We start from the raw sequence: 25,675 nt of genomic DNA on the forward strand, positions 1-25,675 counted from the left end.
TAATCTACGCGCGCTGTCCTGCATCTTCGGCCTCCTGCAGCTCTTGCACGAGGTATGCGATGATACCATTTGGGTCCGGTCTGTAAACGACCTTCCAGTCTCAAGCACGTAGCACCAAAAGGAGTGGGCTCACTGATGCTCGTTGCTGTCGTACAGCCAGAAGCTAGTAACGATGAATATGGGTCAGTCCCGGAACACCTGAGGTCACGCAAGCAGCCTACTTCTGCTTATACCAGTACACGGTATTAAGAGAAATGATCCTAGACCAGCCATCAGCACGCAGTTCCGTCAATGCAGGTCAGATGCACTTCAGGTTAAGACCAGGCGCCATTGTCGAATAGCTTCCGGAATTGTGACGGATCTGAGCAGTTGCCTTGCGGCCAATCCATTGCTGACAGGAGAAGAGTCAGGGACCGGGACTTCAAGGAGCGAGTGGAATGCGTACGCTCCAGCTGCCTTCCTGTATGGCAAACACCCATTGCGAGTTGATTGGGTGATCTGTCGTGTTGCGCGGGAAGCTGTTCGTAGGTGCGGATTCGCTGCAAACACCGACAGCATGAGTCCGACTAACAAGTCCGCAGAAGAGGGCTTGCACGCACAGATTTCCGAGAGCGGGAAATAGTGGTCCCTCCAGCTTCTCCTCCCACTGCTCACTGAACGCTTGCATGTCCTTGGAGACGCCGCTGCGGCAAGGATCAGCAGGGGACACAAGCTACGTGTTCATCATGTAACTTACTCCTCGTTCACTTCCCAGATCGCATCTGTCCTAGGCATCTCAGAGTCGAGACGACTCACACACGATGCGCGTGGGCTTATGATCTATCACGTCTCCAGTAAAGATTGAGAAGCGTGCCTCTGGGGCGGACTCCTTGACCGCTGTGAGCATCGAGTCGGTGAGTAGGACGGGGGAGTCGCAGTGCTGTTTCTGTGTGGCGCTGCGTGCACTTTGGGGTGCGGGCCTGCATCTAGACTCATAGACAGCCTCTAGTTACCTGCAGGAAGACAGTGGTTCCTTCGGCCTGCATCGTCCAAATTCCAGCAGCAAATCGGCTTCGTGTAGTTCGACCCACCGTGTATTGCCTGCCTATATGCACATCGTTGACATGAACGACCTGAACGAGTGGTCTCCCAGAGGACTTGAACACCTTCGGATTTCTCGGCGAGGATTTCGGACATGGAACGAGTGGCCAGGAGGAGCCTGGGGAACTGATTCTTCAGAATGTTGTATAGAATGGCCAAAACCGGCCACGTGGTAGTGTATGAATGGCATGTCTTATCAAGATCGATCAGGACCGACATGTTTACGAGTCGATCTGCGCAAGACGGTGTCGACAATTCTATCAATGCCCCCGTCTTGCATCTGCGCATGCCGTAGCATCGTCTGCCGAGTTAAATTCGCAAGCCCAGGCATGTCCTTGATTTCGTTTCATACTCGCGAGGCCCCGGATCCTTTTTCCTTCTCTGTAAACCGATGGAATTTCCGGGGTATCTCCTCAGACTGTGCCATCTACAGCAAATTCACAATGACTGGAACTGCTGGTGGTCATTAACCCGGACAAGTCATTCTGACGGTGGTTGGCCGGTCAATAAGTAAGAGATTGAGAAGTTAATAGCGAGGACAGCAACAGCCGTCACCTTAGACCCACAGCTCCCCCATGTAAGCATGCCAGCAAAATGCAGTGCACCACGAGGCTCTTGTTTATTGATATGGTAAGTATTCACTGTCGCCGTCTGAGAGTGAATACCCCAAACCACTGGGGGTGGAAGGTCGCGTACAGAGGCACCACAGGCGGCCTCCATCTAGAGTTACATAGTAGATTCACAGGATGAGATTCCGCTATCACGCACTGATATCAACACGGTCGGTATAGTCGGACGGCTCCTATGAATTTTGCTTAACAAGAGTCAGGGAATGCAAATAAAGATCTTCATCTCATCCTATTACGATTAGCATTAATCCGGACAGAACAGTAAACACATGCAGATAACCAACGAGCATGATGTCAAGAAATTCATTGCTTCTTCCCCTCCCGCTCCAGCTTCCTCATCACACGCTTATGAATTCCACGGTGAAGGTCGTGCGTATAGCGTACGAAGAACATCTTCCACCCTATCAGGTTCTATTTCATACTAATGTCAGTCGGGCAGTACAACGGAGCCACGGGCACTCACCATTAAATAGTCCAACACGGAATGACTCCAATACGGCGTGACAACGAACGGGCGGCCGGTCCAGAGGGCGCCGCAAGGTAGATTGACCTTCGCGAGCGCGGCGCGGACGTACGCCTTGGGCATGGGCACCATCATCGTTGCCCTACGGATCTTTGCCATATTCGAGACCTGCTCGACGAGAGCGGGTAAGTGGAAACGGCGCAAACGGCACGAAGGCAACAGGACGTACCACAAAGTAAGTGTTCAGGCACTCAACGTCGATGCCCTTGGCCTTGACCTCCTGCGCGAGCGACGCGGAGAACGACGCGATGAAGGACTTGGTGCCCGCGTACGTGGCGAGCATTGGCGACGCGACGCTCACGCCAGAGAATGAACCCATGTTCATGATCAGGCCTCGCTTCCTATACGCGAGATCAGACCGCGTCACCATAAGAATGAACGAAAAAGTACCGTTTGATCATCCCGGGTAGCACCATCTTTGTAACGCGCACGGTCGCGCCGACGTTGATCGCGATGATGTCCTCGACCTCCTGTTTCGGTGCGTCAACGAAGTCAACCACGTAATGGTGCGATTTGCCAACGTTGTTGACTGGGGGGATGCATCAACAACTTAAGACGAGATAGTCACAGGGGTGATGACATACCGAGGACGCCGATATCAAGACCCTGTAACTCTGCCTCGAAGTGCTTCCACGACCCTTCGTCATGCAACCTGGAAAAGTCCATAGTTATGGCCTTTGCCTGCACTTTCTCGCCAGGAGGAGTGCTGGACTCTGCATCGGTATTGAATCCAGATGAATCTGCTATAAGGGCAAACTAGTCATACGCGAACAGAATTCAGCACTGACCGATCTCGGCAATCAGTGTCGCAAGTGTGCTGGCATTCCTTGCGGAGACTACGACGTTGAAGCCCTTGCGCGCGAACTGCAACGCGAACTCACGACCGATACCTTCGGAAGCCCCTGTAACGACTGCACCAGGTTTAAGTTCCTCCTAAAGACACCTGATGGAATACTGTAAGAATCGTACCAGCCCATGCGCCCTTGCCAGCTCCATATTTCTTCAGCTGTATCGCATTCGAAGCACTATCAGCGCTTGATGCGCGGCAACACCTCTAGGGTGAGAGACGCGAATTTGTCGGACTCACATTGGTGCCTGGGAGCACAAACGTCTGGAGGAGGAAACCAACTGTCTTGATAGCAAATTTCGCAAAGGAGATAGAGCCCAGCGCAAGCAGGAAGAGTGACACGTAGGGACAATCCGTGACTGTCGATAGAGCGCTGGTCAGAGTACCACGCACGCGCACCTGACTCACTTACTGAGCGTTTTTAACGTCGGGAAAAAAGTGATGCCCAGCGGAGATAGCCAAGAGGTCGACATGGTCGTTGAGAGAGAGTTGGAGGATGCTGGGCGGTGGTGTTAGACGGGGGCGATCTTATATGCCACAGTGCCACAGGCGCGCGTCACTCAAGGTCGGTCCCGCCCTATCGGGCACAACACCTCCTGGTTGCACGTGCGGTGTGCACGCCCACTGGGGTTGCCACATTCATATTATTACTACCGTAGCGTCTCATATTCGTCTCACATCTTCCACAGCTGTGCGTTTACTCTATACGCAGATCCGTTACCTCGCGAGGAACTTGCAGCTCAAGGTTCCTGAGCACTGCACACAGCTCGGAACATCTTCCTGAACACCAACGCCCGCATCCGAAAGGGAACTCTCATCTTTACGGATGGCCTATATACTGGGAATTAGAGATGACTGGACCGCAGCTATGAACAAGGACCATTTTCGACCGCTTCTGGAACTTCAAAGTAATACACAGCATATACATGGGCCAACCAATCGAGATGACAAGCTAACAACTCATTTGAGCAGAGATCCACGGTGAAAACGCCAACACTCACAATCCAGTGGTCAGAAGCAGCAATGACCACCGCTACGATACAGTGAGTCTGATCCATAGCTAGAGTACACATAGAAATCGGAGGGATACTCGTCGTCGCTGTCCGTCTATGGATCGTGCATAAATCGCATGAATACATTAATAGGCGGATGCAATCAAAATCTTACCTCAATCCCGATCATCTATTCGTCCAGCATATAAAAGTAGTAGCTCTCTGACAACGACGTCTCCGAGAGCTCCGTTCGACGGTAGGGAGCATACGTCCGGACCTTCTTTACGAAATAGGTATCCGAATCTGGTGCAACCGTCCCCTTCTTTATAGTGGTGTGCCAGTCCGTTTCGTACATAAATTCGGCATCCGAATCCTCGTCCTCCGCCGATAACTCGGCCAGTGAGCGCATAATATCGACGACGTTGAAATCCAAGATGCTGTCGGGAAGCATCACACGGAAGCCATGCATGGCGTCCTTCCATCTGGCTTCCTTCCACTCCGTATCCGACCCTACAGTGTTCCCATCGAACCACCACGTCGAATCTGGACCCCATTCTTCCCAAGAAAATGTAGTAGGCTTCCTCTTGCGGTGCGACAGGACATCCCCCACGACAGACAGGAATAATATTGTCTCCGCGAAAACAGCGTAATTCCCCGGAAGCCAGTGACCATACTCATGGTCGACTCGAAGCTTTAGTAACACCATCGACGGTATAGGGGAGGTGGAGAACGGACGGGCTGGATCAGGCTCGCCATCTGACGCAGGAATTCCACTCGAAGCGCTGGAACCAAATGAGGCGAACGAGATATCGCAGACCATTTGTTCTCGGAGGGCGGGCAGCTCAAAATGAGCGGCCAAGGTAAGAGTCAGCGCATGCTTCTTTGTGCGTTTGATGGCGTAAACATCGAGACAAAGGTCCTTTTTCTCGGCAACCATTTTCGCGACGACTAGACAACTGTCGGACAGCAGACAGCCACCAGTAAAACAGCCAGATAGAGTCTGACAAAGTCGTTCAGTATGATTCACATATATCCTTCTATTAAGACAGCCGTACCCGTTTCGCTCCGGTGGTCCAGTCCATTAGAATGATCTTTGAAGACATAAATCCAATTGCTACGACGAGGTCACCAAATATCTGAACTGATTCTCCGCCTCCAGGGTCGTGAAAGGGCAAATCCACATAACCGTCCTTCGCACGGTCGTGAGGATCAAGAGTAGAGAGTGTGCGGAAAGAGATGCTGCAAACGTTACAGGAGCGGTTAACCAGGACACAAAATGCCTGGGACAAAATAAAAGTACAAGAGACACGCACGATAAGCCATCCTCATCAGAGACGGAACTACGATCCCAGAGCACGATCAAATCTTGGGAAGGGTCCATGGCGAAATCCGTGAACGTCTCGTCGAAGCAACAAGTCTCAAATTCGGGTTCGGGTCCCCCACTGCGGACATAGCATACCATAATGTTGTCGAAATACTGGTAATTTCTGTTCGTGGTTTGCGTGTTGTCATCCAAATAGGTGAGGACGAGCACCCCGCCGCAGAAAGCCCACTGATTGACAGCTTTCCCCGGCTCTATTAGCTTCTTCAGTTTAAAGTCAAAATCTTTCCACGTCTCCTGACTCTGCTTCAGCAGCTTGAGTCGGTCACCCACGGCCAGCTTGGCCTCTGCCGGACCATCCACATAATTCGCTACGCCTAATTCAATGGTGTATTGCAGCTGAACGCTTTCTCGGATGACCTGGTTAAAGTCTTTTGACACCTGAAGGTCAAAAGTGACGTATGAACGCGCGTATTGAGCTGTTTTGTCACAGCCTCCTCACCCGCTGGCACATCAAAATATCTCGGAAGTCGAGAAGAGCCAGTATTGCTGCTGTAATCTCAAAGGGTAGACCGAACGCCTTCGCCTTCGCCTTACCATTTTTCTGCTTGCCTTTTGACTGCCGCTTCTTCGCAGGAGCCATTATAGCAGGAGAGTGGGAACCCTATGCTGCGGACACCGGAGACGGGGACTAATATCTAAGTTCCTTACATTGTGGGAACATCCGGCCTAACATTGTACATGTATGATGGCCCGTATGTAGCTCCGACGGTCGAAAATATGTTTACAATGTAAGGCCTGATGTCTGGGCATGCGATACCCAAATCACACATTGATAATGTGTGATATTGCGACATATACAATGTTCACAAATGGCTATGTTACCATATAACATTCGTCCGAAAATTTTAGGTCTCGTTCGGCATGTCCGGCGGGAAGAAATTCTGATCGACATTATGCCTTTCAGGGCAGACAACAGATTAAATATCGAACTAGTATAAGGGCGACACAAAGTTACAATGTATGATCATTTGACATTTGACATTAGAGTCTATTTATGAGGTGAGATGTCAGGGCCTCACACCCTCGACCTAATATTCAAACTGTAAGGAGGTCGGACACCCATAGCACCGCTAAGCGGCTTGACGAGTGGCACACTCGATGGCCACTTAGTGGTCATTGGATCGCCAAGTGTACCGCTCAGCGGCTTTTCAACTGGTCGTGGGAGATTGCACAAGCACAAGCACAAGTTCGATCAAAGGAAGTACATTAACTGTATATAATGAGAAAGTGGCAAATGACAGGACATCGACAAACAGCGCAGGATGCAACGACGAGGGGCAAGGGACAGGAACAGCATGTAAAATTATGAGGAAACCACTTATTTGCACACAAGCTGGGCCAAGTCATCCCTATCCACCCTAAGCGTCCTGCCACCTTCTTCCAGTACTAGAACAAGCGGGTCTGCCACGCCTCGCATCGTTTTGCCGTACGCTCCGAAGTTGGGGCCACGCTTACACACGATCGCATAATCGCCAGGGCCTGGTCGCAATATGGTGAGGTCTTGGAGAGAGAGACATCGGCATATTCCAGCTTTCACGTCCGGTATTCACATCGCACCTTGCCGTCCACTGGGGAGGCTCCCTTCACCGTGGTCATCAGCTTGTCTCGGAGTTGACTGGCTGTGCACATGAACTTGAAGCGATAAGTATGGAACGCAGGTGCCACAGCCGCATCCAGCATCCATCCATTGGGTCCTGATGTGAATTCAGCAGACATTTTGTGTTGATGATGAGGCTACGCACCATTAGGTTCGACTGAAGATGTCGATCCATCGGGTCCTAATGTGGATTCAGCGGACACTCGGTAGTGGCGGCGCGGTTACGCACCATCAAATTCCACCGAATACCCCCACACTGAATCTGTGTCATGTGACGTGGGTTCTAATTCGTGGCCCAATGGGGTCCGAGGCCGCTCAGGGAGCGGACCACGCTCCACCGTGTCGATGTTGCCCCTGCAATGAGGCAGTTAGATATGACCAGAACTACAAGTAATGAATCTTACCTTTCTTCTGACCGGAATGCGATCTCGGGCTTTCGGAACAAGAGGACGCCCCTCGAGGTTAAAAGCTTGGCTTCAAGCTCAACCTCGTAATCGCCGTGGTACATGACATTTCGCAATGTGCCCACAAATCCCTTCAAAGGGCCTTTGATGACACGCACCACTCGCCCGATGTCGGGATTCCGTCAGTCAGGATGCTTGAGGGCAAGCTCCTTCTTCACCTCTTCCTCCATTTGCGTCTCAGAGCATGAGGGGCGCTGCTCTCCCGGCCTTGATACTGTCACCGACGGCTGTATCGAGGTCCATTCCGCCTCGGACTCTGTGAGTAAGAGATCCCAGGGTAACACATGATGCTATATCGAGTTTTGAGCATCGATAACGTCGCAGGTGGTGGGACATACCTCAGAGGTTTCCAACACAGAAGAAGTATAAAAGACTCCCATTATTGGGTTTCTAGTTCGCTGAGAAAAGTTCAGTACTTGGAAGCATTGTCGTACGTAGAACATACATGCTGAGGAAAGTTCCGCTATTAAGGATTGCAATTGCATGAGAAGTGCACAACGTACCTCGACTTTGTTCGCGTGAACAATCGTGACATCGAAATCATCCATGGCAATCACTTGCCCTTCCAAGCCCGCATGGAGGCCCGTCTTAACTTTGACCGCATCGCCAACTGCCCAAAGGGGGTGTAACTGAGTTACAGGTAGCATGAGAGATGAAAGTTCGTCATCCAACTTCTCGTGGTAGAGATTGGTTAGCATAGCCTGTCCATTAATGACTGAATGCACGACACCGATGAGGCCGCATTGCTTGCCCTGTATAACGATCACACATGTGCCTGCAGCTGGTTCGAAGTCAACACAGAATAGAATGAGCTTCACTATCGCTGTCTTTGGCACGAATTTCACCGCATTAAAGACGAATACATCGTTTCGAGTCGCGTGGACGTCGAAAGTCACCCGGTCCAAAGTGAGTTCGAGCTGCAGGAGGCCGCCTTTGAACTTCTTGCCCTTGAGAATATGTATCAGCCGATCACCTTCGCTTTCTGTCACAGCCTCTCTGAACAACTCCTTCAGTAATGCTGGCAGCATCGGTTGCTGAGAAGTTCTTCCATGCTGCCGCTTTTTTGTAGTAGGCAAGCGTGGAACCACCCAGACGCGGAGGAGAGAGTCCTCTCGCGACTCCACGAAGGCCACATCGTGCTTATATGTACCACGCGAGATGCACACCCAAGGAGAGAGGAAACCATTTTCCGTGGCTTAAAGGTGGATTCCATCGGGGGCAAGAGAGATGACTGCACCACCCGACTGTGAGGCCCGCTGTGCACATCTAGCTGCCATGTCTCTCTCTGTAATAGACCGGGCCATGGCTTCTGCATCAGCAGCATCGTCGCCGACACATGCATTATCAAGATGCGCCCGAGCTTGTTGAGTGCGTTGGACGTCGGCGAGCAACTCGGCTGGAAACAAGCTGTAAGATATATCCAATAACGCAGCTGAGACACTTACTCAGTTCCTCCTCCTCTTCTTCTTCTTCCTCCTTCTCCTCCTCCTCGTTGTCGACGATAGCCTCGATATCCAAGTATGGGTTCTTGGCATTCCATGCATGAGGATTGAAAACGTAAGAACTGACTGCAGTACTTACCGCTTTCCGCGCACACTTTGAAGACATGGCAGCGTCAGTGGTACCAAGAGGTCGGGATAGTGTCCGTTAGATTTGAGCAATCGTATCTTATGAGATGTCGCTTGGAGTACACGAGGCTTCGACCACGAGGCGTTAATCACCAATTAGCCCACATGTACAATTACTTCCGAGTAACACGTGCAATGTCCTTCAATGTCACACTGCTGGTGATGAGGTGTCACCGAGAAGATTTCCGATGTAGCGGCTGCTCCTGCAGTTGTGCGTGAGCATGCACAAGCGCCGCATTCTCCTATACATTGAGAAACATGTTAGTATAGCTACATCGCCCTTCGTCCATATCGTGCACATACATTATTGTCAGCCTGTCAGCCTATCAACCTCAGCATGTACAATCGACCTGGTGCGATCTGGCTGTAACCGCACGGGTGCGTTAATGTCAAGGGTCTTCAGAAATTTTTACGCGTAAGGTAATCAATAACCAAATCGGCTGCAATTCGATTGTATCCCACTCTGGTATGCAACCGGCACAAAAGGGCGATGAAACAAACCGTCCAGCAGCTTGGCTACCTATACTATAGCTAAAGATAATGAGGACCCCACAAGAATAAATAACAATGAAACTACAAAAGAGAGCGAACTACACTACAACGTTACTAAAGGCTCCAGGCCACATAGCAAATGACAAGCGCTACAGCTGAGAGATGGTGGTGGAACGAGAACAAGAGGAAAGAAACGCCCATTCCACCTCCAGCGGAGTTTTGATGCATCCCGTCACTTTGTCCCGTGCAAATAAGGCAGCCACACATCACGGGCCACTTGTCACGAGCCGCTTGTCACGAGCCGCTTCTCAGCCTCTGTTTGTCTTGCACAAATAGACCGCGTGCGCCATCTGGCCGCTGTCCAGAATTTGGGCGCCTTCTTCCTTGCCTTCGAATTTCCATCATCCCTGCGATATCGGCCAGTTCTTCCGTCGCCATGTCTGCCTCCTCCTCCTCGCCCATGCCCTCCTCGCTGTTGTCGTTGTTGATGCCATCGCCCTCTTCTGCTCCAGTGCTGTCATCGCTGCCCTTTTCCTCGCACACTTCGATGCCCTGAGGGCTTTCTTGTAATGCCCTCTTCCACGCAGGTGCCCTCTTCCTCGCTGAGCCATTCTCGTGCACGCCGCCGCACCTGTTTGAATTAGGGGCCGATAGTATACATTGTATTAGAACCTGTATCATAGCCATCTGAGCCACATCTCTGATGATTGAGTGCCATATCGGGTTTGTACCAAACATAAACATAAGAACTGCGAAAACGCACCATTAATTGGCACCTGAGCCGCTAGAACAACCCACAGGCCAATATTGGCTCTGCTTGAAAGCCCGGAACTGTACATTGTTGCCCATGGACGCATCGTCCACGGCTCACTCTGGCTATACAGATATTACAGATGCTACATAACGATCACTCGCAAATACCGGTCCTTCGTCAAGGTCTCGACGTCTCCGCTTTCTACAATACCTGGCGCGTATTCATGGAATGGTTGGAAATTATGAGGATCGACCACCTGAGCGTACCATGTGAGTGCTCTACGCACATCGCTTACATGAATTCCATGCTAACGCTGTGCTTCTCGTTGACTTCTGCGACAGGTATTCGTGGAACCATCCGGCATGACGCTTCTAATCCCAGGTATGTTGCCTTTATATATCCTGCCTGCTGCTGCCAGGCTGATAATGCGAACCCATCACCATCCGTCCCAGATTTCGCTGTCCACGCTACTCCCTCAGAATTTCGAAAAGTCGGCCGCAAATATGTCAGACAAGGTGGATGTGGAAGTTCGCTGTCCACATTTCAGTTGCTGACATTACTCACCTACAGGTCTCCGTGTCCCCGGTCCAATGTCCAAAATCTAGTACCAAGACGGACGTGGCGAGCACATCCCGTCCACCTTCGTCGGACACGCGCATGTCCTTACTGGAGGAGATCGAGGACCTGAAGCATGAATAACAAAAATTAATGCAGCTGATCCTTATCTTAGAGAAGGAGGTGAAGACCATGAAGCTCCGAGTCGAACAGTCGGAATGACGTGCAGTTCATGTTCGAGAGTTTGCAGAGGCTACAGCCGACCTGGCTGCGCTGGTCCACGCCGAGCGAGAATCATTGAGCACCCCTCCCCCTCCCCCTTACGGTGCGTACGTGGATCAAAATCCTATTGATGACACCTGTATTCACTATTCCCAGGTGCCTGAGCTGCTTGCGGGGGGCATTGGTTTCGCTGTTCATGTCGTGTACCTCGCTCAATATTAATGTATCTTGCGCTCTGTTTGCGGACGGAGAATTATCTCTAGTCCTTCCATTAGGCGGGCACCCGCGAAGGCTGCGAAGGTTGCGTGTGAGACTCGACAGGATAAGTATAAACCACGAAGGACCTCGTCAATTCATTCTGCCAGGCCATCTGCGTGACTCGCAATGAGAAGATGGGCGAGGCGAGGTACATGCGTGCGCAAAGTGCCGCTCGGCGATGTGGACATTTAAAGATAGATTAAATAAGTTTTCTATAATCCTTGCTGAAAATAAATTCGTTTGAAGTGGACATAACTATACCATAAGTCTGAAGCCACCATAAGTCTGGAGCTACCTTTCGAGGAAATGCGTCTATTGTTTTGGATCTGTCAGATTATAAATTTCGTGGCACGTGGGACCCATGAGGGGTATGCCTATATATATTACGGTGTCTCCGAGTCTTTCCCCATCTCACGTTCGGAGCATACCACCACCACCACCACCACCATCCCCTCACTACTGTCCAAACTGATCCTCATGGCTAATCGTGGTTGTAAGTGATGATTATACATTTTGACGTGAATCGATATTAACATTGTTTGCACTGCTGTGGCCTCAGCACCCTCCATCAGTGACTTACAGAACCAGATTCGGGCCCTTAGCGCCGACGTAAGTCAGACTGAGGCTATCGCGCTGAAGGTGCAGCGGGCCATGGAGATCATTCGTGCGGCCCTTGGTATCAACACCGGAGGGGCATCGCCCTCCACGCCGCCCTTCGCCTAACCTCCGCCATGCCGCCCTCCGCCGCGCCGCCCTCCTCCACGCCACCCTTCTCCAATGTTACTGAGGCGGTCTAACGTAAGTCCTTAAGATAAGTGATTTATATCGGTAGATAACCTGACTGATCAGATGTGCACAAGGTTACTGGGAGGCAGTCGGGTGTGGGGCATTCCGCGGGGGTTCTGTATGATTGTCGGCCGCGTTTGTTGTACTTTTGTTTACTGTGCCTGAAATGACCTTTGGAAGTTGTGAAAAGTCTTAAGGTTGGAGGCTGATCTCGCAAGACAATCATCGTGATTGTTGGCCGCATTTGTTGTACTTTTATTTACTATGCCTGAAATGACCTTCGGAAGTCGTGGAAAGTCTTCAGGTTGGAGGCTGATCTCGCAAGACAATCGTCAGCAAGCTCAATGGCATTGACTTCTTTACACATACATGACATGGAAATACATCAGATCTCGCGCTTCCAACAATCCGCCAGGTGCCTATCCCCTGCATACATCGATATATCTTCTAGGTAAGGACAAGCACGATACAATTGAGTGACTTGTGCACGTCGATCAGCGTCTAACTTGACGCTGCGCCCCTCGACTATACGCAAGTGTTGTACTGAAGGAAAGAGATCTAGCCACCCCGGTAAGCTGTTCTGTGCTGATGTGAATGGCGGCGAAGCAATGAATGAAATGGGCAACTTACAAGAACACTCAGATCAGTTGAAGATAAGGTAAATTCGTCTGCGTCCCATGTAGCGCGGATGGTGATCGTGCGCACGTTCGAAAGACCGCGTTCCGTGCGAAGGTGTTGTGGGTCGTCTACAATGAAGAACGAGTCGGATTCTGGCTGTGCGATGTAACCACAGAAAAGGGCAATGTTGAGCTCTTGGAGACGCGTACAGCGTCGAGCACTGTTTATCACCCCTCGGAGCTCGGAATCGAGAAATAGGCCAATCGTGGAAGGATGATCCGGTATGACTGCAAGACGCTGCAGTGCAGGAAGACCCTGCGCAAGTAAGGGGATTATGTAGTCGTGAGAACCCGTGAGGACTTCGAGGTGGTCCATATTAGGTGGACGGGTGGCGTAGGGGAGGAAACCAGGGCGAGTAAAGCGACCAATCTGGAGCTCACGTATGCTGGGATGATGAAGGAGGAAATGGAAAATTGTGTTGATGGGTAGCGCACCATCGATGTAGAGGGTTTCCAGATGCTCCATGTGGAGGTGAGGTAAAATAAGACGCCACGATGGTGAACCTCTGTTGTCGAGCTGGAGATCAAGCGCAGTGAGCGCTGCGCTGTTGAGGGTGTGAACCGTCCAACTAATGTACTCCGCGGAGAAGAATATGGCAGATTTGACCTGCATCTTCTGCAGACGAGGATAAAATAGACTGGAGTTGACGACAGGGATGTCTTCAGGAGACTCGATAGCTCGAAGATCACTAGACAAGCGTGACTTCAGACATAGGTGTGACACCCCTGACGCGGCCACGGTCTGTAGGAACTTGCATGTGGCTAGAGTGAGCCGCGCATTGTGGAGCTCGATGACAATGTTGGATATAGTGAGCTGGGTACGACTCGAGATGAAGAATCCCGCCAACCTGTAAAGCTGGCGTTTGGCCATTGCTGCATTCATGATGGTACGGATCCACATAGATGGGGGAGTAGGAAGGCCTTGCATGCCACACCACACGATGACGGGCTGTGTGTGCTCATAAGTTATGACTGGACTGACATTGTTCGAGGAATCAATGAAGCCTGCGGCCTTTAGATAGAGCAGCAGTACGTAGACTCGGAGAAGCCCAGACACAAGTGAAAGTGTGTATAACGTGTCATGATCGTTCACCAAAATATGGAGAATGATATTGCCTAGCTCGACCGGGAGCATCAAAAAGGGAAATACATGCTTTGAATTGACTGGACGATGTGTCTGAGAAAGTGCATCAGTCTGAATACTGACTGCACGATGCAGACCGTATCACATGCACAACAACCCTCTTATCAGTCTGTGAATTGGAATCGTCTTCTTTAAGTTTCTTGTGACACTGCGAATCGTCCTCCTCATGGCGACGCTTGGACAAAACCTAAAGGTTAAACAATGAGTACACTACCGGCATGAAAAGCATAGAACTCGTACCTGGGCATCTTCGACAAATCCACAGCGCTGTTGCTTTGTGCAACGGTTCAAGGTGCGCAAGAACTGTGATCATTGGTATATGTGCTTGCAGGTCAGAGGATGCAGAAAGCTTACTTCTGACATGAGCCTTTTCGCTGGTGGTGCGTCAAGAGCATCATTGAGAGTAGACCGTTTCCCAAGTATGCTTGGGGAACCGGAGCAAAGCGTGCTATAATTCAAGCCCATGGGACAGTGTGGGATGGAGATTCTTTTGAAGTTAAATATGCTCGAGAGCGACCAGCGCATAGCGCATCTGAGACTTCAGTGGGGTGAGTGACGAAGCAGTGAGAACAATGGAGATCTGAAGCAGACAATGGAAGACTTACCATTGATTCACTGCGGACAATGCACAACCGGTCCAGCAGTGCCCATGGTGGCACTGAATGATTAGTTCACGAACAGAGCATGTGAACAGGCACATCAGCTCACCTGGGGATCCACCATCATGTTTCAGCCAATGACGAGAACAATAATGCTGCATATCTGGACGGGACCGATAAGGGATAATGAGATGGCGATGTGCGCAGAATCATTGACCGTCGGATCAGCTTGGCAGCTCGGGAAGCTTCAGAACTCAGAATTCTCTGCACGGAGCTACACATGACAATAGTATTTCGATCAATTACTACAACCGATGTGATCTCTCAGCGCATCCACGATCACCGTGGAAGGTAATTTGCCTAAGTCCGTATCATTAGTTTCTCCTCGCCGTGAATTCTGGCTATGGTTCACACGTGAGCCAGCAAACGATGACACACAAAGACGCTTCTTACGAGGTCAGGTATTTCGAATGCCAGTTTGAACCGTAGGGTACTGCGCTGAGCATGAGTGATAGTCTTCATCCAGTTGGGGTTGTAGAAGTTCTTCAGCAACTGCGTGATCGGCTTTCTCTTGGACGATGACGACGCATTTGCTTCAAAGATGCGAGATAGCGAGTAATTGCCTTGTTCCGTGAGATGAAGTGGGTGCACATCCTCATAAGAATCAACGTTCCTGTAAAATGCAGCAAGAGAGGGATGGCGCCATGGCAAGCAAACATGTCGAACTTTCTTGTCATTGTGACGAGTATACTCGCCATCGGTCTCATCCAAACTCATGCCTCCTTGACCTAAGGCCATGTGGATAATCTTGACTTTTCCCCAGATTGCCGGATTGTCTTGAAGGTTGACCTCGATGATGTCACCGCGCTGTTTATACACCTTCAAATATATATAAGTCAAATCGAAATCAAAGACTGAGATGACGTATCGTCTCCCTGCGACTGTTCTTCCTATGTTGCTTCTTCGCAGTGTTCCTCGCTGACTCCACTTCTTCGTCCTCCATTAATTCCACTTCTGTGAATCGCTTGTGAGGCCCATTCTGCAGCTTGCACAGGCAACACTGTGATGCCGTTGTGATTGTCCACGCTGGATCGGACACAAGCGGTGGGTGCTCGCCTCCTGCTACCTGCTTAAGAAACTCCTCAGTGACGATGTGGATCACCTCCTTGTTCCACGCAGAACTCAGCGGCAATGACCACTCAATCAGAGGAGCAGCGACATCGGGACCATCCCCCTCGCCATCGTGCCATGCTTGCATGATTTCCGGCTTCGGGACCGGAGAGAGGGGGCTGTCTCGAGCCTTCGGTAGAAGACCTTTCACCTTCAGGTATTCTCGAAAGCAATCCTGTAGGTTAATTCAGAATGAGAATAAGCTATAAGCGTGCTACTCACATGAAAGACGTTATCACATTCTCCTCTGGAGTGCTTGACACGCGAGATCAGTGCATCATCGCAATCGTCGTTATCCTCCTCTCTGCCATCATATTCACCATTCGGCATGGAGTGGGAGACAGTGGACCGCCCTTCATTCTTGGCAGATGTCGATGCCCGCACCGACGGTAAAAGCGTAGCCAGAGGGGCCAACTGCCTAATGATCTCGTTCTGGCATTCGAGTACCGGAGTGAAGTTGGAAAGTGCCTTCTGCACCGATTGATCGACAGTGAGGCCAATAAATTCGACCAGCTGTTGCATGGCTGTGACCTCAACTGTCAGCGCAGGCGCCAGGGATTCCTTTGCCATTCCTCCAATGTTCACAGGGGGCGGAGTAGGTTGCCGTGGCTCAATGTGATGCGTAGGGGCAAGCAAAGGCAGGGATTTAGGACTGACAGACCCTAGCTGAGGGACTGAACCATCCAAGCCAGGAGGAGTGCCTTGTGCCTTATCCACCTGAAGGGGAGCAGGCTGCACTTCATCCATATGAGTGCTGGCGGCGAGTCCCTCGCGAGAATCTATGAACGACCTGGGAATTGTAGGGTGGGGACAGAGCATTCTCTCTACACCAGGGGCGAACAGCATTAAGTTTGACAAGGTCGTAGAAGAAAAATATTCTTACCTACGGTGAATTCCTCTGCCAAGTCATTCCGCAGAGCCATACTATCGTAAATGTAAGCCAACGTACTCACGCGATATGCGACTACACTCACAAAGTTGACTGGACTCCTGCGTCTGTATTGACGGCTGGCCTATACCAGCCGTCCTTGTCAGCAGTGAGCACACTGGAAGGCTGCGACATCGCAGGTGACTTGCCCATCCTCTCACGTTTGCCTGCTCATATCTCGCACCACAACACTGTGCCTTGTGACCAGCGACTGTCAAACTACAACGCAACAATGGGGAACTTATCGGAAGTTCGCATGTCTATTCGACCTTCTCAGCCGCTCCATGAACAATGGATGTAACGAGATTAGCGATTTTCATATCACAATGCAATCATGTAAAACTTACGCTATATTTGCTGCCTGTCTATAAACATCACGAGCATCTGCCCCTTAGTGATTCAGCCCTGATCCCATGCCCGTGATGAAGGGTGCAGGCCGAGCACAGCCGTGCTACTGCAAAACGTTCAACTGTCAGGGTCAGTTTAGAGATTGGAATATGCTCCACGCACATCAGAGAGCAGACAGAAGACGCAAGAAGGTAAGCAATTAACAAAAACACATAAGAAATATTTACTTCCAAAAGTACCAGACATCTTCTGTGCTCGAAGGCGACGAACTAGCAGACCAGATCTTTGAATTAACTTTGAAGGACGCACTCACGGATGAACCTACCACAGAGTCTGCACTGCTGCCACCGCCCCCACCACCGGCCCGGCACCCATCTTCAACAGTGCCCTCCTCCCAGCCTACAGTGTCCCCCCTTCCACCCATTCCACCCCCGCTCACTTCCCTACCTGGGCTCTGGATTGTCGATTACGAGATCTGAGACTGTTTCTTGAGCACTTCGCGTGTAAAAGATGAGGGTATTGTGGCCCCCCAAGACAGCAAAGCTGCTGCGGCTGCCTGCACTACACTGTGCGAGGAGCTGGCTTGGTTTCAGGAAACCTGCGCCAAGCTAGAGAAGTTGACGTTGCGCGACCAATCAACAATTATTTTGCGCGATGCAATGTTAGAATGGCTCACCTCAAACATTTCAGACGTGCAAGAATGGATTGAAAAGGTGAAGGACCCTGCAGCACTGCCAGATGCGATCACCACAAGTTAGTGGTCTCTCTTGCTCACTCAAGCCAGTATCACTCACCGACGTTAGGTCACTATTTCGACCACCCGCTGCAGCGCGGAGATCCCCTTCTGCTCTTGGCGGTGTTCATAGTACTGATCCTGAAGCTGCTCGGTCAGGTGCCACGAACGACTTGTAACTTCGCATTGCAGATGTTGAAGGTTTTGCTGGACACTGCGCTGCGCCAAGGCACACGGTCATTATCCTACCGTGAGGAGCAGATTTTAGATCATTTCCCCCGCGACATTCGTGGTGTGCAGAAAGCCTTCGATTTGGAGGCTGTTGTCATAGTTTACGCAACTTGTCCGTCATGCTGCTGCACATATGTGCCTTCATATCAAGACGATATACCTGTTTATCCGAGTCGTTGTCAGCATCGCAGTGGCCCACGGAGCAAACCTTGCAACTCACAATTGATGACTACTCGCGTTCTGGACGGCGAAAGTGTTCGCTCTCCTATACGCCCTTTCATTGTTCAAGACTTCCATGCATTTGTGGGTGGGCTTATCAGCCGACCGGGGATGGAGGAGATCCTCCGACAGGGGAAGGCAATACGAGATCGCTACAATCTACGTGACATTACCAATGGATCCGCCGTCGCCAACATGCAGGGACCGGACAGAAAACCCTTCGCCGATGCAGCTGAGGGCGAGTTACGCTTACTTTGGGCCCTTTCGGTGGACTGGTTCAACCCATATCTCAACAAAATCGCAGGGTTGTCGATTTCGACGGGGTCGATGGCTATGTTGTGTTTATACCTTCCGCCGAGCATGCGATACAAAACCGATAATCTATATCTCGCGGGCATTATTCCCGGACCCAAGGAGCCCAAGCTCGAGTGCACTAATCACTTCCTCTGCCCACTGGTCGACCAACTGTTAGTCTCCTGGGAGCGCGGCATTTGGTACAACAGAACTTACGACTATCCTCGCGGTCGCCGTGTACGCTCAGTGCTCGCCCTCATCATCACTGACTTGCCAGGATCTCGTAAGGTTGGCGGATTAGTTAGCCATAGTGCAGGGTGCTTTTGCTCACAGTGCCATTTGAAGAAGCAGAGTATCAATAACATTGACATGACGACTTGGAAGATGAAAACGGCTGAAGAGATCTTGGAAGCCGCTGTCCGCTGGCGCGACGCTGACACGCAGGAAGAGCGAAAACACATTTTTAAGGAGTTTGGCGTTCGATGGTCCGAACTTAATCGCCTACCGTATTGGGATCCCGTTCAGCGCATAGTCATCGATGGGATGCATAACATCTTTCTCGGAGTAACCCAGTTCCACAGCAGAAAAGTGATTGGAATGGACGTACCTATAGGGGACCGTGAGGATGCTGGAAACTCGCGCAAAATCAAGGAGAACAACTTGATCAGCCTTCGATGCCTCCTGCTGAAGGACCCTGAGCCTCGCTTGTTGTTGCACTTCAGATGCTACATAACGATCACTCACAAATACCGGTCCTTCGTCAAGGTCTCGACGTCTCCACTTTCTACAATACCTGGCGCGTATTCATGGAATGGTTGGAAATTACGAGGATCGACCACCTGAGCGTACCATGTGAGTGCTCTACGCACATCGCTTACATGAATTCCGTGCTGACGCCGTGCTTCTTGTTGACTTCTGCGACAGGTATTCGTGGAACCATCCGGCATGACGCTTCTAATCCCAGGTATGTTGCCTTTATATATCCTGCCTGCTGCTGCCAGGCTGATAATGCAAACCCATCACCATCCGTCCCGGATTTCGCTGTCCACGCTACTCCCTCAGAATTTCGAAAAATCGGCTGCAAATATGTCAGACAAGGTGGATGCGGAAGTTCGCTGTCCACATTTCAGTTGCTGATGTTACTCACCTACAGGTCTCCGTGTCCCCGGTCCAATGTCCAAAATCTAGTACCAAGACGGACGTGGCGAGCACATCCCGTCCACCTTCGTCGGACACGCGCATGTCCTTACTGGAGGAGATCGAGGACCTGAAGCGTGAGCACGCGCGTACGCAAGTGAATGCAATGCAGTTAGTTGCGGATATTCGTGCATTGCGGAAATGTTTAGACGAGTCAGAACAACACACGGAGGAGCTCAGCCAAATAGTAGATGCCACAGCCGATGCCGTGGACTCTCTCTGTGCAGAGGTCATTGCTGACAGTGCATACATGCATTCAACATTGTACTGATGTAGTCTTTATTCACTTCCTCCACTAGTTCGCTGAGCAACCTTTAGGGGTTAGCTGTTCGTGTGTTGGGTCATGTATAGTTTGTCATCCGAGAACGTATTCATTGTTATCTTGCGCTGCATTGTTGTCAGAGAATGTATGTATTCATTATCAAGTTCTTTCATCATGTGGGTGCTGGTGAAGCCTGCGAAGCTCGCGCGTGAGACTCGAAAGCATATGGACCCTCTTCCACTATCCCATACCCAGCACACAATTCATCGTGAATTTAAGGTAAAGATTTATAAAACAAGTTCTTTCCCGGCCATTGAAAAAAAGGGTTAGATTTTCACACTGCTTCTGTCATCGCTAGAACCCTTCAAAGCTTCACAGCTAAGTAGGAATCGGGATAGTGGGATTTTGTATAAAATTTTGTATTAAAAGGGTCGCGACATGCCGATGATCGGAGGAAATATATTGTGCCATGTTGCCTGACTGTCTTCAGCTTCAGATATTTTTTCTGTAGCATATGGAATGCTCAAACTGCATAGAAAGAAGTATCACCCTTCTGGGGCATGTCGGTCACTAATAGTATTCCACCTATAATTATATAATAGGGTCTCATGACTATGCCTATATATATTGCGGTGTCTCCGAGTCTTTCCCCATCTCACGTTCGGAGCATACCACCACCACCACCACCATTCCCCCACTGCTGTCCAAACTGATCCTCATGGCTAGTCGTGGTTGTAAGTGATGATTATACATTTTGACTTGAATCGATATTAACATTGTTTACAGAGAGCACTTGCATGGCCTCGGTGTCCTCCATTAGTGACTTACAGGAGGAGGTTCGGACCCTTAGGGCCAGCGTATATCGGACCAAGCAGCTCGTCGAGGATGTAGACCGGTCCATGATGCTCGTTCGCGAGGTCTTCCCTGTCAGCGGCAAGGGAGGTACATCGCTCTCCTCCGCGCCGCACTCCTGCAATGTTACTGGCATCTAACGTAAGTCTTTGATGAGTCGGTACATTACTTGACTGATCAGATGTGCATGTAGGTGCCATAAGGCTGTTGGGAGGCAGTCGGCTGTGCGTGGGACGTTTCGCTGAGGGACCGTATGGAGATTGTCAGTCGCGTTTGTTGTACTTCTACTTATAAATTCAATGTATTGTCTGCTCCCGTCGTGGAAAGACTGAAGCTCGGTGAAGGTGGAGGTGAATGTGTGCTGCAATCAATACTATGGCTCACAAGATCGTCGGCATGCCCCCCAAGTCGGCACCTCGCTCAATTAGCCCTTTCCCCTGCCTCTACCACTTAGTTATCTCTTATATGTATGATTTTATAGTACCACAACATTCTTGAGGTTGAACGAGCTCAAATGGATCGGTATTGGAGGAGTCCCTTCTTGACCTCCAATGTAACGCAGACTCACGCTGGCTAGTCACTGGCCGAAGTCTGCTGCGAGCGTCAGCAGCGGGGTTTCAAGTGGTGGCATTCACAATGACACGGTCATGACCTTCGCGCATTAGGCTGCTGAGCAGAGTAGCAAAACGGCCCGCGTTACTGTCTGTGACATATGCGTTACTTTTGCGTTACTGCCGACTGGGCATGCTGACGATCTTGTGAGCCTTAGTATCCCCCATTCAGGCAGCAACCCGGGACAGCCGACTTATAACTTTACTGACCATTGGTGCAAATGGGGTTGACTCGTACAGCGCAGATCTGGAAACAACATGGGATAATGCTACATGAGCGCATGTAGGGCGCCGCTCGAATCCAAACAATCGAGTCTACATTCATGACTAAAATCAAGAGCAGTACAACAATGCAGGATATTTTACAACACGGCCGGTGCAACCTGCAGACAAATAAGCATCAGTCATTTGAGGTTCAAACTATACTTACAGATGCGCGGGCCTCCTGCTCCTTCCCCCTATCCTTCTTGGTCATGTAGGTTGTGTTTCCTAACTTGGTCTTCAGAACGTCTCTGACCGGCCAACTCTTCTCGTAGTGCGCGAGCTGGGGATAGAGCTTCGTAGCCTGATGAAGTTCTGTAACCGTCAGTGCCGATCGCGTATGCAACTACCCGACGTACCTGGGCATACACTGCGTCCAACATCGTCTGATTCTGTTTTGAGATTGTCTTGTCCAATTCCAAATACCTGACTGCCAAGCCACCGATGTCCTTCTGTACTTGCTAGTCAGCTACAGTCTTTGAAAACATTGCAAGATATGCTTCATATCAGAAACTTGTCATACTTCGCGGTATCCCACCCGTGTCTCCCTAACTCATCGCTAAGCGTGTAACCTCCTCGGCGTGGGCGACCTACTTGGCCGTCAGGCTTAGGGATGATGGGTTCTGACGCTGCTGCATCAGCTCCTGGGGAATGCGCGTCGCTAGCAATGCTTTGGCATGTGCCAGCCTGAACATCTGATTGAGGCTTGATAAGGTGGAATTTTGACCTTGCCGATGAGGGAGGAAGAGTGAGAAGGTGTTCGGCATCGAAACGCATGCATCCCGATGAGGGTTGGTACTGGCGCTGGATGCGATGTTTCATTATCGGCAGTTGGGGCATGCTGGTCGTGGATGGGGAAGCTCAAAGCCGGGAGAGGTCGCGCCTTCACGCTAAGTCGCAGTGGACAATAGAACAATAGTCTTACCAATTCAAGTCGCACACTCCATAAGGATTGCAGGCGACTGACATATACAAAAGAATCAGGCAACCGTAGACCACTGACCATGTTCGACCTCGAACGAGCTGAACAGACACTGCTACGGAAAAAGTACAGTAAATCAACTTTCAGCAGGTACACAGTGGACATACTTACGAAACTCTGCAACAAGCACAATTTAACGGTCACACCAACTGGCCGGTCGAACGCAGTAAAGCAGGACTACATTGATGCACTCTGGAAATATGTGAGTAAATCTCACAGTGAACATAGCAGACTTACAGTAGTCAGCGACATGCTCCTGTGGCTCCAACGCTCGGTCCTTATGCACACGAGGATACCGCGGCCTCAGCACCTCTTGAGAAGTCGACGTTGGAGATCGCACGCAAGCGTAAATCGCCCGAAGAGCGCAACGCGGAGCGACGAGCAAAATGAGTGCATCTGACATACAAGCATGTAAGCCTATGATTGCAACGTTCAACCATGTGATGACCAATGTTATAGTCAAATGCACCCGCAGATGGCGGGATGGTGGCATGGCCAGCCAGCAAACATGCTCTCTCGGGAGAGCAGGAGCAATCGCAAAGCCCTAAACGAGCTCACCTGCAACCCTCTGGCATGCCTCCTCCAGCCCCTTCAGGCCTTCGTGACCGAGACGCTTCGTGTATTTATTCCACGATTGGTAAACGATTGGCTCCCACAGAGTTTATGGAAAAAGATGCGAGAACTAACAAGAAGGCTCGCAAAGATCAGGTATGACCTCTTGAATTGCGGTGAGATGAGAAAACGTACTGACTCACCTATTGCGGAGAAGCCCAACATAGTCCTGCGCATCAAGATCCCAGCACAGAAGCCGAATGATGAGCAGGCCAAAGTCATTCATATCAAGCTCTTTGCGAAAGCTAAAGACTGGAAAGCTATACGGGAAATTGAATGCCACTGCTCCCAAGACGGAAGCCTGAATCTTCTTCAGGTCACAGCACAGCTCGGTGTACATGGCAAATGTCGTGTAAGTGGGGTGCATTGCGGTGGGACTAGAGCACTCACATGGTATGCTCAGGTGGTCGATCCTCATAATTTCCAACCATTCCATGAATACGCGCCAGGTATTGTAGAAAGCGGAGACGTCGAGACCTTGACGAAGGACCGGTATTTGCGAGTGATCGTTATGTAGCATCTGTAATATCTGTATAGCCAGAGTGAGCCGTGGACGATGCGTCCATGGGCAACAATGTACAGTTCCGGGCTTTCAAGCAGAGCCAATATTGGCCTGTGGGTTGTTCTAGCGGCTCAGGTGCCAATTAATGGTGCGTTTTCGCAGTTCTTATGTTTATGTTTGGTACAAACCCGATATGGCACTCAATCATCAGAGATGTGGCTCAGATGGCTATGATACAGGTTCTAATACAATGTATACTATCGGCCCCTAATTCAAACAGGTGCGGCGGCGTGCACGAGAATGGCTCAGCGAGGAAGAGGGCACCTGCGTGGAAGAGGGCATTACAAGAAAGCCCTCAGGGCATCGAAGTGTGCGAGGAAAAGGGCAGCGATGACAGCACTGGAGCAGAAGAGGGCGATGGCATCAACAACGACAACAGCGAGGAGGGCATGGGCGAGGAGGAGGAGGCAGACATGGCGACGGAAGAACTGGCCGATATCGCAGGGATGATGGAAATTCGAAGGCAAGGAAGAAGGCGCCCAAATTCTGGACAGCGGCCAGATGGCGCACGCGGTCTATTTGTGCAAGACAAACAGAGGCTGAGAAGCGGCTCGTGACAAGCGGCTCGTGACAAGTGGCCCGTGATGTGTGGCTGCCTTATTTGCACGGGACAAAGTGACGGGATGCATCAAAACTCCGCTGGAGGTGGAATGGGCGTTTCTTTCCTCTTGTTCTCGTTCCACCACCATCTCTCAGCTGTAGCGCTTGTCATTTGCTATGTGGCCTGGAGCCTTTAGTAACGTTGTAGTGTAGTTCGCTCTCTTTTGTAGTTTCATTGTTATTTATTCTTGTGGGGTCCTCATTATCTTTAGCTATAGTATAGGTAGCCAAGCTGCTGGACGGTTTGTTTCATCGCCCTTTTGTGCCGGTTGCATACCAGAGTGGGATACAATCGAATTGCAGCCGATTTGGTTATTGATTACCTTACGCGTAAAAATTTCTGAAGACCCTTGACATTAACGCACCCGTGCGGTTACAGCCAGATCGCACCAGGTCGATTGTACATGCTGAGGTTGATAGGCTGACAGGCTGACAATAATGTATGTGCACGATATGGACGAAGGGCGATGTAGCTATACTAACATGTTTCTCAATGTATAGGAGAATGCGGCGCTTGTGCATGCTCACGCACAACTGCAGGAGCAGCCGCTACATCGGAAATCTTCTCGGTGACACCTCATCACCAGCAGTGTGACATTGAAGGACATTGCACGTGTTACTCGGAAGTAATTGTACATGTGGGCTAATTGGTGATGAACGCCTCGTGGTCGAAGCCTCGTGTACTCCAAGCGACATCTCATAAGATACGATTGCTCAAATCTAACGGACACTATCCCGACCTCTTGGTACCACTGACGCTGCCATGTCTTCAAAGTGTGCGCGGAAAGCGGTAAGTACTGCAGTCAGTTCTTACGTTTTCAATCCTCATGCATGGAATGCCAAGAACCCATACTTGGATATCGAGGCTATCGTCGACAACGAGGAGGAGGAGAAGGAGGAAGAAGAAGAAGAGGAGGAGGAACTGAGTAAGTGTCTCAGCTGCGTTATTGGATATATCTTACAGCTTGTTTCCAGCCGAGTTGCTCGCCGACGTCCAACGCACTCAACAAGCTCGGGCGCATCTTGATAATGCATGTGTCGGCGACGATGCTGCTGATGCAGAAGCCATGGCCCGGTCTATTACAGAGAGAGACATGGCAGCTAGATGTGCACAGCGGGCCTCACAGTCGGGTGGTGCAGTCATCTCTCTTGCCCCCGATGGAATCCACCTTTAAGCCACGG

At 50.6% G+C, this 25,675-nt stretch overlaps 20 protein-coding genes across 20 annotated transcripts; 7 read left to right on the plus strand and 13 right to left on the minus strand.

Annotated features, from left to right (window-relative positions):
- Positions 1-4: 4 nt before the first annotated feature.
- SCP_0312360 (hypothetical protein) lies at positions 5-774 on the minus strand (the record flags this gene model as incomplete). The annotated part of the gene is made up of 7 exons (XM_027756619.1): positions 5-80; positions 134-163; positions 222-260; positions 309-391; positions 446-539; positions 600-683; positions 737-774. The coding sequence occupies 7 exons, from the start codon at positions 772-774 to the stop codon at positions 5-7; spliced, it is 444 nt and encodes a 147-aa protein (XP_027612420.1).
- A 1,238-nt stretch (positions 775-2,012) lies between these two features.
- SCP_0312370 (Very-long-chain 3-oxoacyl-CoA reductase) lies at positions 2,013-3,552 on the minus strand (the record flags this gene model as incomplete). Its single annotated transcript, XM_027756620.1, has 9 exons — positions 2,013-2,120; positions 2,173-2,340; positions 2,402-2,573; positions 2,623-2,761; positions 2,817-2,945; positions 3,021-3,143; positions 3,202-3,238; positions 3,320-3,438; positions 3,492-3,552. 9 exons carry the CDS (start codon positions 3,550-3,552, stop codon positions 2,013-2,015), a joined length of 1,056 nt encoding a protein of 351 aa, XP_027612421.1.
- Positions 3,553-4,261: 709 nt separating this feature from the next.
- Positions 4,262-6,035, minus strand: SCP_0312380 (hypothetical protein; the record flags this gene model as incomplete). Its single annotated transcript, XM_027756621.1, has 4 exons — positions 4,262-5,071; positions 5,127-5,310; positions 5,385-5,833; positions 5,895-6,035. 4 exons carry the CDS (start codon positions 6,033-6,035, stop codon positions 4,262-4,264), a joined length of 1,584 nt encoding a protein of 527 aa, XP_027612422.1.
- A 953-nt stretch (positions 6,036-6,988) lies between these two features.
- SCP_0312390 (hypothetical protein) lies at positions 6,989-7,560 on the minus strand (the record flags this gene model as incomplete). The annotated part of the gene is made up of 4 exons (XM_027756622.1): positions 6,989-7,149; positions 7,198-7,233; positions 7,282-7,406; positions 7,457-7,560. The coding sequence occupies 4 exons, from the start codon at positions 7,558-7,560 to the stop codon at positions 6,989-6,991; spliced, it is 426 nt and encodes a 141-aa protein (XP_027612423.1).
- A 78-nt stretch (positions 7,561-7,638) lies between these two features.
- SCP_0312400 (hypothetical protein) lies at positions 7,639-7,896 on the minus strand (the record flags this gene model as incomplete). Its single annotated transcript, XM_027756623.1, has 2 exons — positions 7,639-7,806; positions 7,855-7,896. The coding sequence occupies 2 exons, from the start codon at positions 7,894-7,896 to the stop codon at positions 7,639-7,641; spliced, it is 210 nt and encodes a 69-aa protein (XP_027612424.1).
- Positions 7,897-7,925: 29 nt separating this feature from the next.
- SCP_0312410 (hypothetical protein) lies at positions 7,926-8,544 on the minus strand (the record flags this gene model as incomplete). The annotated part of the gene is made up of 2 exons (XM_027756624.1): positions 7,926-7,964; positions 8,020-8,544. The coding sequence occupies 2 exons, from the start codon at positions 8,542-8,544 to the stop codon at positions 7,926-7,928; spliced, it is 564 nt and encodes a 187-aa protein (XP_027612425.1).
- A 168-nt stretch (positions 8,545-8,712) lies between these two features.
- SCP_0312420 (hypothetical protein) lies at positions 8,713-9,124 on the minus strand (the record flags this gene model as incomplete). The annotated part of the gene is made up of 3 exons (XM_027756625.1): positions 8,713-8,912; positions 8,962-9,043; positions 9,098-9,124. 3 exons carry the CDS (start codon positions 9,122-9,124, stop codon positions 8,713-8,715), a joined length of 309 nt encoding a protein of 102 aa, XP_027612426.1.
- An 806-nt stretch (positions 9,125-9,930) lies between these two features.
- SCP_0312430 (hypothetical protein) lies at positions 9,931-10,323 on the minus strand (the record flags this gene model as incomplete). The annotated part of the gene is made up of 1 exon (XM_027756626.1): positions 9,931-10,323. The coding sequence occupies one exon, from the start codon at positions 10,321-10,323 to the stop codon at positions 9,931-9,933; it is 393 nt and encodes a 130-aa protein (XP_027612427.1).
- Positions 10,324-10,529: 206 nt separating this feature from the next.
- On the plus strand, positions 10,530-11,089 carry SCP_0312440 (hypothetical protein; the record flags this gene model as incomplete). Its single annotated transcript, XM_027756627.1, has 3 exons — positions 10,530-10,659; positions 10,732-10,895; positions 10,961-11,089. 3 exons carry the CDS (start codon positions 10,530-10,532, stop codon positions 11,087-11,089), a joined length of 423 nt encoding a protein of 140 aa, XP_027612428.1.
- Positions 11,090-11,902: 813 nt separating this feature from the next.
- Positions 11,903-12,148, plus strand: SCP_0312450 (hypothetical protein; the record flags this gene model as incomplete). The annotated part of the gene is made up of 2 exons (XM_027756628.1): positions 11,903-11,918; positions 11,985-12,148. 2 exons carry the CDS (start codon positions 11,903-11,905, stop codon positions 12,146-12,148), a joined length of 180 nt encoding a protein of 59 aa, XP_027612429.1.
- A 448-nt stretch (positions 12,149-12,596) lies between these two features.
- Positions 12,597-14,023, minus strand: SCP_0312460 (hypothetical protein; the record flags this gene model as incomplete). Its single annotated transcript, XM_027756629.1, has 2 exons — positions 12,597-12,791; positions 12,842-14,023. 2 exons carry the CDS (start codon positions 14,021-14,023, stop codon positions 12,597-12,599), a joined length of 1,377 nt encoding a protein of 458 aa, XP_027612430.1.
- A 982-nt stretch (positions 14,024-15,005) lies between these two features.
- Positions 15,006-15,429, minus strand: SCP_0312470 (hypothetical protein; the record flags this gene model as incomplete). Its single annotated transcript, XM_027756630.1, has 2 exons — positions 15,006-15,032; positions 15,085-15,429. 2 exons carry the CDS (start codon positions 15,427-15,429, stop codon positions 15,006-15,008), a joined length of 372 nt encoding a protein of 123 aa, XP_027612431.1.
- Positions 15,430-15,538: 109 nt separating this feature from the next.
- SCP_0312480 (hypothetical protein) lies at positions 15,539-16,882 on the minus strand (the record flags this gene model as incomplete). The annotated part of the gene is made up of 4 exons (XM_027756631.1): positions 15,539-15,976; positions 16,024-16,625; positions 16,685-16,725; positions 16,776-16,882. 4 exons carry the CDS (start codon positions 16,880-16,882, stop codon positions 15,539-15,541), a joined length of 1,188 nt encoding a protein of 395 aa, XP_027612432.1.
- Positions 16,883-17,142: 260 nt separating this feature from the next.
- Positions 17,143-17,556, plus strand: SCP_0312490 (hypothetical protein; the record flags this gene model as incomplete). Its single annotated transcript, XM_027756632.1, has 2 exons — positions 17,143-17,268; positions 17,320-17,556. 2 exons carry the CDS (start codon positions 17,143-17,145, stop codon positions 17,554-17,556), a joined length of 363 nt encoding a protein of 120 aa, XP_027612433.1.
- A 180-nt stretch (positions 17,557-17,736) lies between these two features.
- On the plus strand, positions 17,737-19,397 carry SCP_0312500 (hypothetical protein; the record flags this gene model as incomplete). The annotated part of the gene is made up of 3 exons (XM_027756633.1): positions 17,737-17,830; positions 17,881-18,842; positions 18,900-19,397. The coding sequence occupies 3 exons, from the start codon at positions 17,737-17,739 to the stop codon at positions 19,395-19,397; spliced, it is 1,554 nt and encodes a 517-aa protein (XP_027612434.1).
- Positions 19,398-19,640: 243 nt separating this feature from the next.
- SCP_0312510 (hypothetical protein) lies at positions 19,641-20,022 on the plus strand (the record flags this gene model as incomplete). Its single annotated transcript, XM_027756634.1, has 2 exons — positions 19,641-19,664; positions 19,708-20,022. 2 exons carry the CDS (start codon positions 19,641-19,643, stop codon positions 20,020-20,022), a joined length of 339 nt encoding a protein of 112 aa, XP_027612435.1.
- Positions 20,023-21,838: 1,816 nt separating this feature from the next.
- Positions 21,839-22,120, minus strand: SCP_0312520 (hypothetical protein; the record flags this gene model as incomplete). The annotated part of the gene is made up of 3 exons (XM_027756635.1): positions 21,839-21,859; positions 21,907-22,041; positions 22,097-22,120. The coding sequence occupies 3 exons, from the start codon at positions 22,118-22,120 to the stop codon at positions 21,839-21,841; spliced, it is 180 nt and encodes a 59-aa protein (XP_027612436.1).
- Positions 22,121-23,470: 1,350 nt separating this feature from the next.
- On the minus strand, positions 23,471-23,698 carry SCP_0312530 (hypothetical protein; the record flags this gene model as incomplete). The annotated part of the gene is made up of 1 exon (XM_027756636.1): positions 23,471-23,698. The coding sequence occupies one exon, from the start codon at positions 23,696-23,698 to the stop codon at positions 23,471-23,473; it is 228 nt and encodes a 75-aa protein (XP_027612437.1).
- Positions 23,699-24,057: 359 nt separating this feature from the next.
- SCP_0312540 (hypothetical protein) lies at positions 24,058-24,450 on the plus strand (the record flags this gene model as incomplete). Its single annotated transcript, XM_027756637.1, has 1 exon — positions 24,058-24,450. The coding sequence occupies one exon, from the start codon at positions 24,058-24,060 to the stop codon at positions 24,448-24,450; it is 393 nt and encodes a 130-aa protein (XP_027612438.1).
- Positions 24,451-25,256: 806 nt separating this feature from the next.
- SCP_0312550 (hypothetical protein) lies at positions 25,257-25,668 on the plus strand (the record flags this gene model as incomplete). Its single annotated transcript, XM_027756638.1, has 3 exons — positions 25,257-25,283; positions 25,338-25,419; positions 25,469-25,668. 3 exons carry the CDS (start codon positions 25,257-25,259, stop codon positions 25,666-25,668), a joined length of 309 nt encoding a protein of 102 aa, XP_027612439.1.
- Between the last annotated feature and the right edge of the window lie 7 nt (positions 25,669-25,675).

This window comes from Sparassis crispa, assembly GCF_003851025.1.
Source record: "Sparassis crispa DNA, contig_000002F, whole genome shotgun sequence".
Classification (NCBI taxonomy): domain Eukaryota; kingdom Fungi; phylum Basidiomycota; class Agaricomycetes; order Polyporales; family Sparassidaceae; genus Sparassis; species Sparassis crispa.